The 15628-nt window shown below is 38.1% G+C and overlaps 1 protein-coding gene across 8 annotated transcripts in view; it reads left to right on the top strand.

The window, feature by feature from the left end:
* TMEM117 (transmembrane protein 117) overlaps window positions 1-15381 on the top strand; it is a 499445-nt gene extending 484064 nt beyond the window's left edge. For all 8 annotated transcript variants that reach the window (XM_045061663.1, XM_023256968.2, XM_045061664.1 and 5 more), the window contains 2 exons: window positions 2134-2263; window positions 13626-15381. In XM_045061663.1, the coding sequence (XP_044917598.1) occupies window positions 2134-2263; window positions 13626-14272 (777 nt within the window). In that variant the 3' untranslated portion in view covers window positions 14273-15381. The remainder of the gene's footprint in view (window positions 1-2133; window positions 2264-13625) is intronic.
* Window positions 15382-15628: the final 247 nt, after the last annotated feature.

Raw genomic sequence — 15628 nt, forward strand, 5'->3', positions numbered from 1 at the left:
TCTCTGCCCCTCCCCCGTTCATGCTCTGTCTCTCTCTGTCCCCAAAATAAATAAACGTTGAAAAAAAAAATAAATAAAATAAATAAAAAAAACAAAAAGAAAACAAAACAAAAAACCACTAATGCCATCATCCAAATAAGGATCAAGAGTTTCTCTTCTGTTTTGTCCACACTCAATTTCCTTAATTCATCTTCCTCCAAGTGCAGGTGGGAAATAATTGAGGAACTATTTTTTTTGGTGAATGAAGCTTTGATCCCATTCTATAAGAAATCTCTTAAGTTTACTTTTGAACTAAACCAATTTCATACCCGGTAGAAAACTTCCATTTCATGGAATAAAAAGCTAAATGAGAACAGTCCAAGAGCACCTTTCAAAAAAGAAGGTACACTAACTATACTTGCCCTATCACTACCAAGAACTATTCTCTTCCTTAAACCAAAAAAAAAAAAAAAAAAAAAAAAAATGAAAACGAGAACTGCTCTATTGATAATGCTTTATGTTGTTTATCCAGGGAAAGGGAAAAATACTCTGGTTATCAGACCCTTTGTGTGTCAAGCATAATTTTTCTTGGGAGATGTCAGTTACATTTTAGCAAAAGACCAAATTCAACTCCAATTCTTTTAGCAAGAGTATTTCAAGTAACAAAAGATGCAAGGTAATATCGATGAAAAATAAAGGAAAATGCAATTTAATAAAGTGCAGTAATTCACAAGTATTATTACCAATCCATTTCCACTAATATTTTAGATCAAAATATTCTAAATGATCCAGCTTATGCTTTGGGATTTCCAAATTACATGTCTACTTACTGCTGATGTCTGAAAAACAAGGGGAGGTGAGACCAACAAGATATGTGCATACACACCAATAGAAAAAGATGATGTGGTATCATTTCATTTTTCTTTTTGTGTATTTCTTGTTAGCAGCTTGAAGTGATTCATAGGTCATGAAATTAATAGACATTGAAAACTTTCCTGGTGACCGCCACTCACAGAGGCTCCTTTTCTCTGAAGCCTATCCTCCCTTGACCAGAATTCTCAGCCAAAAGGGGAGTGGGATGGACATGGAGGCCGCTGTAATGTTCCAGCAACTCTATTATTGGCATATGTGTATGAGCTGAATATATAGAAGTCATGGAAAGATTTAACTTTTTAAATTAAAATAATGTATTGAAATCTGAAGTGCATATTTTTTCCATTATGTTTTAAGTAATATTTTTAAAAGATACTCACTAAACATAGGACTGATAATTTAGTGGTTAGTTATTCAAAGTGAAAATATGTGTATGAATGCCTATGGATCCACCTCAGATGTTCATATTTGAGTCTATTTAGTCTGTTCTTTCTTCACATGCTAGTAGTGAACCTCAGTTTGGTGCTCTATCCAAAAACCAAGAGCAGATGAGACACCTAAAAATATCCTCATTTGCATCTGTTTCCCTTCCTTAGGAGAGGGAGGGTCAGCCCTCCTGATTTTGCCTTACAACAAGAAAATAACTAAGATCATTGGGGAATTAATTCATTGTTCATCTCTCCTGCTAGCATGTCAGGCCCTCCATCATCTGCTTCAAATTGATGCTAAATTGCAAGAGAACAGGACAGGAGTCTTTGGCATTTTTCCATTGCATGTAGTAAGTCAACAGAGATGATTAATAAAAGGCCCTTGGATGTGAGTTGAAAAACTTGGTTAAGTGAATTAGATCCTCTTTACTTTGTCCTCTTACACAAAACATAGTCTTAGAGGGTTCATATTTTTAAAAGGTAGGGAAACAAAATATAACAAAATTACCACATATTTATAAAATATGGATCACTTCCTCCCTATAAAAATTTAAGATCAGTTCTCCAGAATGAAAGAGATAAACACGTATAGATGCAAATCAATTCTATATTGGCTTCTTAGTACCACATTAAAGAGAAAATCTGAGGATGTAAGTTATGACTTAATTTTGATTTTGAATGCATGCAACTACCTAATGTACATAAAATAACCATTACAGATTGAAACATCCAACAGCTTGCTGCATTTAAATGATTTTAAAATAAGTGCTTGTAAAAAGTCAATTTTTGGTGTTTTGCTGCTTAGGAACGAAACAAATCACAAATATGTTTTTATGTTGATTTTCTTTGACAGGACTGGGAATTCCCACATTTTATGGGAGATGTTGATGTAAATCTTCCTGGGTTGCACACTCCTCACATGCAGTTCAAGATTCCTTTCTTCCAGAAGATCTTCAAGGAGGAATATCATATTCACATAACAGGTATGTTGTAACTTTAAACACAATTTGATTGTCTCCTACTTACAGTAATACTAGCTGCTATAAAAAAGCAAACAGTAACATTTTAGAGGCATGCATACATATAGTTTTATTTCTCATGTAACAGTGCAAGGTGGTTCCAGGTCACCTGGGGGTTCCAAAGTATCATTCCGGGACTTAGGCTAGGAGCGGCTTCAATACTTCCAACTTCAACATCCAGCAGGCAGATGGGAATAAAGAGAATGGAGAAAATGATTAAGAAGGCTTACCTTTTTCTTAATCGCCTTGACACAGGAAAGAAGCATGTGTCCTCCATTCACATTCCATTGACAGTAGCTCATCAGATGTCCCCACTTAAGAGTCGGGGAGGAAATGTGGTCTCTAGCTGAGCAGCCACATCAGTGTCACATCTACTGTTCTAGCATACTATTCCTGGAGAAGGAGGCCGCACTTCTTGGCATGGATATTTAGCTATCTCTGCCAAACTCCATCTACAACTCCCCCTTGGTTTTCTTCATTAGGTTGGTTGCTTTCTCACAACATGCAGCTCGGTATTTTTTTTTCAGCATTTATACTTTTTACACTTTGGTCCTCATTTCCTGCTGAGATTGGAACAGTGGTAACCCAGAGCACCAGTCAGACCATGTGCCTTTAGGGAGTTTGGCCACTTCTCATTTGACTGAATAAAACCTACTTCTGTGGCAGAGCTTATGTTTCTCTCACGTGAGCCTCTTGCAGATCCTCAAGATTATTTCCTGTGCATATATGCCCTGCTTCCTAAATGGCTCCGATATGATTTATTATATTCTTTCATGACTTCTCAGTCATTCTCATCTATAAAAGGTCTTCCTGAAGTTACATTTTATACTTTTTTTTTTTAATAACCAGAAGCAGACAGCTGAATGGTCACATATATGATGGCATTAGTTCCCAAGCTGTTCGGTTACACAGAGTGAATGTGTGTGTGTTTCAAGGACAATGGCCTAGGATCCCACACCTGCTAAAAACTGCTGAAGAAATCTGTGCTTACACTACCGTCTGTGCTGCTGAGTAAAAATAGCCTGAGCACAGAACACGTGAACATCTGAGTCCTGCAAAAAACCTTTGCTTCCCAACTTGAGGGCTGGTTTTTGCTTTGAGCATGAGGCGACCTTCCTAAATTGGAGAATGAGCTCATGAATAGGGAAGATGCAGCAGGTTTCTTCTCCTATTCAAAATGAATGAGGCCCATCTATTAAATTCACTGGGTAAATCAATCAATTGGAGTTCAGGTCACATAGTGTGGTTTCAGAGTCCCCACTTAATCTCGACAGCATGCTACCCTCTCGGACTTCTCAAACAGCTAACACACACATGGCATCATCATTTCCCTTTGGGTGGGCTTCTGCCTGGACCATCTGTTCTTGCTATCAGCTCTTGTCCCAGGCCATCTTGGCACTAATATTGTCTCTGAACGAGTATCAGAATCCGTGTCAAAAATAAACTTCTGCGGTGCATAATATCAGGTTAAAAAGGGGGAGGGACATTCAGAGGAACTCACTGGTAAGAAAAAAAATCAAGCTATTAAAAATATTTGATTTGGGGCTATTTTGCAGAGCTTTGTCATATATATTTGCTATCATTTTTAGACAGGGACAGGTTCAGGTTTTGTGGTGCCCAAAGCTTACACAATTTGGAATGCTCTATTTAAGAATATAAAAGCAAAGTTACAGCTAGAAATTACATTCGGTGCCTTGGAAGAGGGACATGCATACAGGAGTCCCGGAAGCCTCAGTGTAATTAGCTTTGAGATAAAGCCTCCCATGAAGTTGAACTAAAATCTTCATTCCACCAAGTATTATTTTTTAGAAACTTAAAAGGAGGAAAGACTGGCAAAGTTCTTATAATGGAGACTGCATGTTTAAAAAAAGTTTGGGAGAAGGTAGAAATATGTTGTCATTAAGGCTTTGATGCAGCATTTGCCAAATTACGCTGATAATCATATCACCCAGGAAACTTTAGAAATATACACATTGTTGGGCCCATTGCTGATGTTCCAACTCAGTAGGTCTGGGCAAAGGCCAGGAAATGGGACTTTTAAAAAGCTCCCCTAGGTGTGCTGGTCTTTGGGAACTGCCTCTTTGTGATGGAGAAGCCACAAGTGAAGTCAGATTATCTCCCAGAGACAGGAGACCGGCTGTGCAAATGATTGAGTGCCTGGACCTGCCGGTAAGACCTTTGAGGATTCTGGAGTTTAGATCCAAAATAAAATAGGGTACATGTGGACTTTGGGGTGAAGGGCTCCACCATAAACTAGGCAGTTAAAACTAGAAGTTTTTATCACGGATCCAGTTTGTGGTAGGATGATCATGTGCCTCCCCAGATCCGTGATAAAAACTTCTAGGAAAATCATGGCAGGTTTGGAGGCTGAAGAAAGTCTGAACTTTTCCCCTCTTGTTATGTTACTCTCTTTGTTCTGTTAATTGCTGAAGATGTTGCTGAGGACACTCTGAAGTAGCAGCTAGTCTCCTGTGAAAGGCCTGTTACTTTATCTTGCTCTGTAAGAAAATGGTTTCTGGGGAAACCTAGATAAAATTTCCAAAGCATGGTACATATTGTGTTTTAATATGCTCAATAGTCAGTAGCCTGCAAATGCCCAAGTCAACTGCAAACATTAACATGATCAGCTCCTCCAGGTTCTGCTTCTTTTGGTAGGGAAACTCAGTGCTTTTCTTGATAAGCAAATAGAGTAGTATCTCTTGGTTATTAAGCATAAAACTCTCTATATCTATCAGTGGTTCTCAAATTTCAGTGTGGGTGAGAATCACGTGGACAGCTTGTTAAAAAGATCCCTCAGCTGCACACGCAGAGCCCGATGCCTGAGGTAGGAGGTGGAGCCTGGAACTTCAAGCACCTCCAATAATGCCGATGCAGGCTGCCAGAGGACCCCTCTTTGAGAAACGCTGCTGCTGACAAACACTTGCTACAGTCACAGTTCCTCTCATCTCAGCTTTAATTTATTTTCACATGCAACTCTTAAGATCAAAAGCCAAAGGACAATGAAAATTCCATAGAGTGGGGTGCTAATGAGAAGGGCACAGGATACAGTCCTGCCAGGAGCTGGAAAGTTCAGACCTGGGGTCAGGAAAAGAGGTCCCAAAATAGGCTATGTCGGGAAACACCTGGGTGACCACAGAGGAAGCTAAAGTCAGGGATAGGAAGGGATCCTATGGACCCCCAGACAGCTCCATCTGTTGCTTTCTCTGCCTGTGTTTGTTGTGCACTAGAAGAGTCTGTGTGACTCTTTTCTGGGGTTCAGAGATGGTGCCACCATGGCCTCAACTGTCATTTCTTGATGATCTAGAAATAATGTTCAAGGCATGCTGAGAAAATGGAATGTAAAGGTTTGCTGCCCAGACTCCAGCTCTGCCATTGACTGATGGCATTTCCCTTGTCAAGTTCCTTACCTCTTAGAGGCTCAGTTTTCTCATCTGTTCAATGGGGACAGTGAGGTACATATCCCATACGGTTGTTGTGAGATTTAAATTAATATGCACAAGGCATTTTAGACACCGTTTGCCATTTGGTAAGCACTCAGTAAACTCTCACTCCTTTTACCTGAAACTTTTCCTTTCATCCATCCAGAATTCATGTTTCTTGTTTAATTCAAAAACATTAGGTAGCCTGAGAGAGGGCTCTTTTATTATTTATCCACTATTCTGAATGCTCTACTGTTATCCACTGTTCTGAGTCAAGAAGGAGAATGCTAAGAATGGGAAAAAAAAATGTCTCCCAATGACGAGCTCTGTATGGAGAGGGTTATCTGACACTGATGAGTTCCCATTGGCATTTTAAAAGCATTTAAGATTTGGGTATTATCTAATCCTGACTCCATGCTAGTTGTCCTCATGCATTTCAGAAATGACTTGAATTGTTGCATCTGTTTAGCTCATCTGGAGCCCCCTTGACAGATGGTTTGCTGCAGTGTGTAGGAGCTTTCATTTCACAAGCTGGGCTGCAGCTTATAAAAATAAATCCTCTCTATCCAAGGGTGTGTTCAAATATTTTTTCTGGGAATTTGGACTTCCATAACAAAGGGGATACGTGGTTAGTGATTAGGTCGCATCGATGCTTTTAGCCCAAGCCCATTGTTGCTCTCTTAAACATAAATGCTAACTGCAACCATGCCACTATCTCCTCTGGCCTCTTCCCTTTTACCTATAAGGTGAGTGCAAAGATGGATTCAAAATATGAGGTACTAAGTCTCCGGAGGCGAGAGAGGAATGGCCTCTCAATTCGCTCTCGGAAGCTCCTCTGAGTCCTATTAATGCCAATCCCGGTGGAAGCTCTGCCATCTGTCATCCCAGCCAGACAAAGGAAGTGTCCCGTTGGTGGCCATCATCTGAGTGAATTAGGAGGGGGTCGGGGGAAAGGCCAGAAGGAAGGCCTGTGCATCTGTGAGGAGAGAATTCACACTGTTGGCACGATGATGCCCACGGGAACCCTTTCGGCAAAAATGGAAAATGTAGAAGTAAACAAACCTCCATAGCGTCTGTGTTCTATTTCAGTTTCCTGAGCGGTGTGAGGGCACAGGTGCTTTACAATGGCGAGAATGTGGAAGATAATGAATAAAACCCCTCTGTTTCTATTTCCATAGGCACATGATTTCTGGCAAATGAGTTCCCAGAGATTGTTTTTTAAAGAGCTCTCCTGTGTCAGTCAGATCATGGGAAGTGCTGGGGAGGGCAGGCCAGTGGTTCATCCAGAATATTCTGTCTCACAAAATTAACAAGGGGCTTGTTATAGGGAAATGTGACGCATCCTGTTCACCATGACAGTCTCTAAAGATCATGAATTTATCCAAAGTACACAAGGATCTCTTGCTATTATCTCAGTTGTGAATTTTTCTAAACCTTTCCTGAAGCAGTTTCTATTTTCAACACATTTAGACAGCTCTAAGAGTTAACTATGTTTACTTCTACATAAAGCAGCAATTCCTTTTATTTGTCCAAAACTCATCTTCTTCAAGGACAGGGTTGCTTTTTTGCCCATGGCCTGTCAGCCCTTGCTGCCCCTGAGCTAGCCTGCTGTCTCCAAATTGAGATGTCCTGCCTTCATTTATGCATATATGAGGACATCTGTGATAAAACTTACATGCTCTTCAGGAATTGTCTTTACAGCCAGAAGAGAGACTTGAAATGTATAATGAATTATATATACTCTTTGAGATATGAATATTTTCTTTTCCCAATTTTCTAGATTATATCTGATTTTAGCAGTATACCAGAATTTACCAGATCATTGTGACACATGTATTTGATTTGAAAGACTGTAACTTTACTTCTTGTATTTTTCTGGACAAATTATTTCACAGTTTACCTATTGGTTAACAGACATTTTCTGAATTAATATGTGTCTAAAACTAAGCCGGGATCTAGGCAATACAGAAATGAACATGACATAATTCCTAATCTCAAGAGTCTAATAGTCACCTAATTTAGTATAACCCCATGGCCTTTTACTTCTGCTTTTATCATAGCGAATTTCTACCCCTATCACTGGATTATGTCCTCAAAGGAATAGTCTCCCACTTAGGAGGTGACAAAGACAAGAGAGACACTTAGAGAAACTATATTCATTTGCTTTTAAGTCTTAAGACCTTACTTTGCTAACTCAAATTAACTCTTATTAATTCATAAATTAGTAAATATCTTCAATTTACTAAATGTTCTCCTCATGGCCCAAGCACTTAATGTGGTTCCCAGATATCCCTAAATTACCTAGGGTGTGAGGGCACAGGTGCTTAAAGGGGTTAAAGAGATGCTAAGTCAGTGAGCCCTGTTATCACTGCTCATGTCTGCAATGGGAGGACATTGATCTGGCCAAGAAGCCTGTTACAGCAAGCTGCTATTTCTTTAATTATCCAAAATTTATCTTTTTCAAGGCCTTGGTTGCTTGTTATCCCATAAAGGATTTTAAAGGCTTTGTGGAGCATGACTATTTCATATATCTGCACTGGATGCCAGAGTCTAGCCCAGTGGTAGCACCCATTTGGGATGAAGGTGCCTATGGCACAGCTCAGTCTCAATGCTAACTGGCAACTTTACTGAGTTAAGAAAAAATTAATATAATTGCATATTTGATTAATGCAAGGTTTATTATATAAACCCCTAATCTCAAGAGTCTAATGGTCATCTAATTTAGTACATATTATATGGTGGAAATATCAGCACTTTACACTATTTTTTCCTTAGTTGAAAAAACATTTTCCCCCAAATTGTCATTTCCTATGCTAAGTGATAGTGATATTTAGTGAAGAATCCTTTTAAAACCAACTAGCCCAGAATTCTGTAATCTCCCACAATGTGAAAAGATAAAATTACCATTATAATATCATTTTTGGCAATCAGTAGGATTCATTAAAGGCACAAAATGCAAGAAAGAGGTAATCCCACCAACACCATGCAGTGATTTCTCATTAGAGGAGACAGTGAGAGATTTCAGCAAGGAGATTAATAGAAATAATGTATGGATTCTTACCCTCCCTCCTTGGTGATTTACATTATGTTATGTAGTTGAAACAACAGGGGGAAATGCAAAATCTCTCCTATGATTAATGCTGAAATACCAAGGCTCTTGTTATGGTTGACTGTACATTCACAACAACACACTTGGGAAATGGCAAGAGATCACTTATTTTCCTTTTTGTGTCTGATCCCCTTTCCATGTGGGTCATTTCAGGGACTCAGATTTATTTTTTATGGTAAACAGTGTTTCTCAGAATATACATTTTTTTTTTTAAGGAAAGTTTTCTCTGCGTGAAAATTTGTGGATTCCATCTTTTTTGCTCTAATGGTGAGATTTCCTGGCCCATCATAAAATGTTAAGGTTTAGGTGATGTTTATTTCACAGACTTATCAAAGAGATGTTTAGGGCTGGGGAGAAACCTGTAGGGTCATATAGCTCAGCTCCCTCACTTTATAGACAAGAACAGTGGGGTTGAGCTGTCTTGTGTGACAAGTAAGCTGTTTTGCTTACTGGTTCGCCACATCACAGGGCAAAAGTAATTTTTTAAAGAGGAGAGAACGCATTACAAAAGTAACAAAACACTATGTGGGAAAATAGAAGGAAGGATGTTAGCAAAAATGAATATCCTTCCTCTGCGTAAATGTGTAAGTGGACCAGCGGTTATGTTATGTGGACGGGAAACAAACAAAGTAGGAAAAGCCACTGCTTGTGCATTTTTACCAGCTCCAAGTTTCAGCTGACTGGCTTTGACAGTGGGGGGGGGGGGGGGGGATGCTTGGGGGCAGGAGAGGTAGAGACAGTGCTACATCCACAGAAGAAAAGAAAGGAAACGTGATGTCAGTAGGAAGCCTGCCTCACTCTGTTCTCTCCCTTCTGCACTTCCCCACCCCAACACGGCCACTCAGCTGTGCGGGAGACTTGGAGACAGGTTCCTGTTCTTTAGCCTCAAAATTTTTGTATATAGTTGACCTATCTCTAGACCATTCTCCTGCAAGTTGTAGACAAATTACCAGTTGCTAAGAATTTTCAACATATGAAATATGCTGATTCACAAAGCATGTTTACATGTAACTATACACTTAGTCCTCTTAGATAACGGGTCCAGTTATAGCTCAGTGATTCATGCTGTTTTATCCAAACTGAAACATTTGATCACCTTTAGGATATATCTTTGTTACAAACCCTTACATGCTCTTCTCTCCCTATATCACCAAGATCCTATATTAACTGGATTGAAGATATAAAGGAAGGAAACTGTAGAAAAAATACTCCTCTACATTTCTGGCAAATTTAATAGATTTCAGACTTTCAGATATAAACTTATTTTATCCTCAGAATAATCCTTCGAGATCGTTATGTTGGTATCATTCTCCATTTCACAGAATTAAAAATTGAATAGCTACTAACTAGAAGGATTCGGGGTCGGGGGGGGAAGGACAGAATCATAGAACTGGAAGTCATCTGGTTCAGTTTCCTCAATTTGAAAATAAAATTATTGAGGCCTGGAGAGGTTAAACAGGTAACCCAAGGTTGTATTATTTTCATATTAGAATGAGATCTTTATCTGCTGATTTCCAGCCTGCAGTTTTTGACTGTGGTTTTCTGTCTCAAGGATCAGGAAAGATGTGTTACAGCGGGGTGATGATACCCATTAGCTGATGTCAGAAAACACATTTCTAATTTGTTCCTCCTCCGTCCCATCTAAATTTTCAGGCTCCAGATCACATGATAAATAAAATAAAGTGATTCTTTAAAGTTTGGTTGTCAAAGTGACCCAGTGCACCATTCAACTTAGGTGGTGGAACAATAGTGTAGAAAGTGTGGGGGAGAGCTCCTCCTATCCTGAGGGTTTCTTACTAGTTTGGTCAGTGTACAATTTTTATGCTCCGATGTTCTTTTCCCTTCTTTATTGACATTCTCTGAGCATCTTTTCCCACCAGAAAAGCACCATTCCCCAAGCTCAGTGAGCATCCTTTCTTCTCCCTGATTTTGTGACAGTACTTATCACTGGTTTCTGATACCCTAGATACAGGGCCCACTTTATGAGGGACTGCCCTATTCTTGCATCAATAACAATGACTTAGAGAGAGAGTACAAGTTTCTCCAAGGGACCTTTGTGAGTCAAGGTGATGGTCAGTCATAAAAATTCTTCCTCACCATCAGCATATGTAGTTTACAGCAAGAGAGTAGGTATGAATCTGCTGCAACAGAGAAGCACCCAAAGCCCCTCTCTCAACTTGCTTTCATGGAAGCTACAAACTATTGCCTCATTGATAGTGATGAGAACCTCAGAACTTTTTTTTTAATGTTATTAAGTGTTATGTTTGAGAGAGAGAGAGAGGGAGGGAGGAGCAAAGAGAGAGGGAGACACAGAATCCAAAGCAGGCTCCAGGCTCTGAACTGTCAGCATAGAGCCCAAGGAGGGGCTCAAACCCATGAACCATGAGATCATGATCTGAGCCGAAGTTGGACATTTAACTGACTGAGCCACCCAGGCGCCCCAAGAACCTCAGAACTTTTTAATTCACTTGCCTCTCATTCCTCTCCTGTTTTCTCTTCCTACAGTATTCTCCATTACTTTCTTTCTCTCTCCTCTTTAGTATCACCTGATCTTTTCCTGTATGCTATTCTATTTGCAGCATAATAAAAACATAAACTAAAGAAATGCACCATTTTCCAGGCTATTCTCTGTCCTTCTTTCCCTTTCAGGACCACATGAATTACTACTTCCTACAAAAATCCTTTCTGCAGAAATTAGCCCTCAGTCTTCATTACATTTTCCCAACATCTTCAGTGTTTACCATTTGTAACACTCAGTTGGTGCCTCACAAATGTGGCCTCTTCCTACTATTTATCTGTTGATGCCACTGTTCTGTTACCCTAACAAGATAATGAGTTCCCCCCTGTAAGGCAAAAATGTATGTCCTCAGCATCTACTAAGGTATCCTAAAACAGAGTCTATTATGAGCACAATAAATGTTTGATAATGCTGCTTACCTTTGTATTTGATTGAATTTCACTAGCTTGAGCTTTCTTTACTCATTTTATGGTTGATTCTTAGTGAGAATCTCTTTTAGTTTTGGCTATGACTCCAGGAGAGCAGGAGTGGTTAGAGCTTAGCAGTGCCAGATGTTATAAATAGTTTATCATATGTGCAAACGACATTCCCAATGTTTCAACTTACTCTCTAGTGTGGGTATGCAAAATAAATCATTTGCGCAAGAGTTTCCACTACAAAGACTTTAACAATTGTATAGTTGAACAATTTCAGGACTGGCAGAGTTATAATTTCCCTTCAGATGGTTTAGATAAATTCTCTTGATAGAGAAGAAGTTGTACCTTCCTATGCAAATGCAGACATTATCACGTCTTAGGCAAGGCTTTCATGTTCATAACAGTAACAATTACTGAGTTTCTATTATGTACCAGGCACTGCGTTTAGCATCTAATTATCTTATGAAATACTAACAGCTTTAGTAAGTACTGTTATTTTCTGCATGCAAAGATACTGAGGTTTAGAGAATTTAAACAACTAGCCCAAGATCACATAGCTAGTAAGTTTTAGAGCCAGGATTAAAACCTTTCAATGTTGCATAGAGTAGGAACTTGAAAATGTATAAAGATGATGATAAAACACTTTCCCAAACTCCTCACAAAGTTATATTTTTATATAGCTCTATGTTCTGTTAGAATACATATTGCAAAAATTCATTAGAATGGTTTAATAAGTTTGCCCAAGATTCTCTCTTTTGTCCCAAGAGCTCTATAATCTTGTGAAGCAGTAACTTAATCATGTTCAATACTGTTATCTTCAGATACAAAATAAAATAATTTGACATACTATATTTAACATTTATAACTAAAGCTTTTGGAGCTTTTGGAACTAAAGCAATATATATATATATATTGCTATATATAGCAATATAGCACCTATTTGCTATAGGTGATAGCAAAATGTATCACCTATTTTGCTACAGCAAACCTATAAGGTATTACTATATCATGATATAAATATTGTAAAGCTTGCAATAAATTGTGATTATAATAAAATTATGATGGAATCTAGTATCCCTTGAAAATTTCCCTATGTTCTTTTTCATTTGCAGATGTAGGGATATCATAGATAATATGCCTCTAAACAAGGTCTTATTTGCATGAGAATTTTAAATACTACAAAGAAATTATAGCAGTTACAATCTCTCCAAATCATCTCTTCTAAAGCAGTTTATTGGCTTTGGTTGTATTTATATGTCTGATAAATGGATTCTGTTCAATGAGATTTGATGCAATTATTTTTAAAGTCTTGAAATGAATGCTCAAGAATTATTGATCTGAGTCACATCAACTAACGGTTTAATCAACAGGTCACCTACAAACAGCAATGTGAATTCAATTGATATACTGCTGTGTTTGCATTGCAAAATGATTTCTTGTCTAGACACAATTATAAAACTGTAAGAGATGTTTAATCAGATGTTAGACTTTTCTAAGAATTTAATTAGAACTTTGTTTTTTAAATATTAATTGAGATATTCTAGAGAATAACCTACATGGAACCAAATTTGAGTATGGCTGTGGTACCTACAAAACAAGGCAGCTTAATCTGGTTAGTATAAATAGCATAAATTATTGACTCTGGGACCTACAGTTACATTCTCATGTGGTCTAGAATACATTTAGGAAATATCCTTTGCCAATTCACTTAATGGCAGCATAGCACTCTTAAAAAAATGCTAACAGGTCTAAGACATGAACAATTTATACTATTATACCATTATCTCCATTTTATTGGGGAAAAAACCCTATTGCAGTTTTATAGGTCTTTGACTAATATGCGGTATTTCTTTTTTTAATGCAGGTAAATGGTTTAACTATGGAATTATCTTTCTTGTCCTGATTTTGGATCTTAATATGTGGAAGAACCAGATATTTTATAAGCCTCATGAGTACGGACAGTATATAGGCCCAGGGCAGAAGATATACACAGTGAAAGACTCCGAAAGTTTAAAGGATTTGAACAGAACCAAACTTTCCTGGGAGTGGAGGTCCAATCACACTAACCCTCGGACTAATAAAACATATGTTGAGGGAGATATGTTCTTACACAGCAGGTTCATAGGGGCTAGCCTTGATGTCAAGTGTCTGGCTTTTGTTCCGAGTTTAATAGCTTTTGTGTGGTTTGGATTCTTCATTTGGTTCTTTGGACGGTTTTTGAAAAATGAGCAAGGCATGGAGAATCAAGACAAAACTTATACTCGCATGAAAAGAAAATCACCGTCAGAACATAGCAAGGACATGGGGATCACTCGAGAGAACACACAGGCCTCAGTGGAAGATCCACTGAATGACCCTCCTTTGGTTTGCATCAGGTCTGACTTCAACGAAATTGTCTACAAGTCTTCCCACCTAACGTCAGAAAACTTAAGCTCACACTTGAATGAATCTACCAGTGGGACAGAAGCCGATCCAGATCCAACAACTTCTAAAAGTACACCTACGAACTAGATTCACTTACTTGGAGACAGCACAAAAAGCAACCTTGAGTGTAACTTTAAAAAGTTAGTCTTTCCTTTTGTAAATGTAAAGTTTACGTAGTGTTAGGTAAAGAAACACAAACAATGCCACAACGGTGCTCAACATGCTTTTTCTAGGACTCATTGTTTTCTATTTGTATTATAATCTACGTGCCTCCTGTATATCTAACAGTCCTTTAGAGATTGCTTTTCACAATTGCACAAGCTATTTACTGACTTTACAGCATAGTAGAAGATTAGCTGATTACCCGTGTATCTGATGTTCAACCATAGTGGTGCCTTGAGACATTAAACTGTTTTTAACTGTACCAGAAATGAAGTGTGGAACAATTCTCTAACCTACTTCACATGGGGTGTTTTTGTTTTTTGTTTTTTGTTTTTTTTTGTATACAATTATTTTTGATCTACACTTGATGTCTTAGCAGGAAACAGATATAGCCAATATGTGGCTTAGGAAGTATCTCTTTTACCTATTCAGCAGTGGAGTTGGTGACTCTGACAGCAGGATTGCAGAGAGGCATGGTGATTGCCTTTGAATTTGTATTGGCTATCTGCCAAATACAAATACAGATTCAAAATTCAGTAATAGGAGAACGATAATCCAGCATGGGTCACTACTTGTGAAATGTGACTTTCTCCAACCAGTAATTGCAATTAGATGATAATACCTAATTATGTTTTCCTAATTAAAGATAAATTGCTACTTGATTAAAAATCCTGCCCTTCACCTATGGGAACAAAGGTTAAGAGGCACAGTTGGATGAACTCTCAAACTTATTGGCATTTACACAAAGCTCTAGAAAACCAAGGAACTGAAGTTTTAATCATGTGAAGGTTGTACAGCCTACTATCTACAATATTTGTACATCTTTCTGTAAATATGGCTCTGGACAATGAAAATTGAACAACCTATGCCAACCCTGAATAAGGGAACTCCTCTAAAAATTATGCAGCAGAACCTTGTGAGGTAGAAAAAGAAGTGCATGAAAGAATCTGTTTAGTAGCTTGTTTTGTGTGTTTTTTGTTGTTTTTTTTTTAAGAATTAAACATCATACATTAATAAATATGAATTATACATCAGTGAATCTGTGATGTAGTTTTTTGTTTATAATGGATTCATTTGTATATTAATTTAACAACAGCCCATTTAATTTTAACTTGATGCCAGATGAGTTAAAAAATGGAACATACCCAACTTGCTTTTAATTTTGTTCCATAAATTGTGGTTGCATGTTCTTCAGGGGGTTGGGGAGATCACTTTTAAGGCAAAATTATTCTCCTGTCACATGCTGACATAACTGTATCTTGTCTTTATGATTTTTAAAAT

The sequence above is a fragment of the Felis catus genome, chromosome B4 (genome assembly GCF_018350175.1).
Source record: "Felis catus isolate Fca126 chromosome B4, F.catus_Fca126_mat1.0, whole genome shotgun sequence".
In the NCBI taxonomy this organism is placed as follows: domain Eukaryota; kingdom Metazoa; phylum Chordata; class Mammalia; order Carnivora; family Felidae; genus Felis; species Felis catus.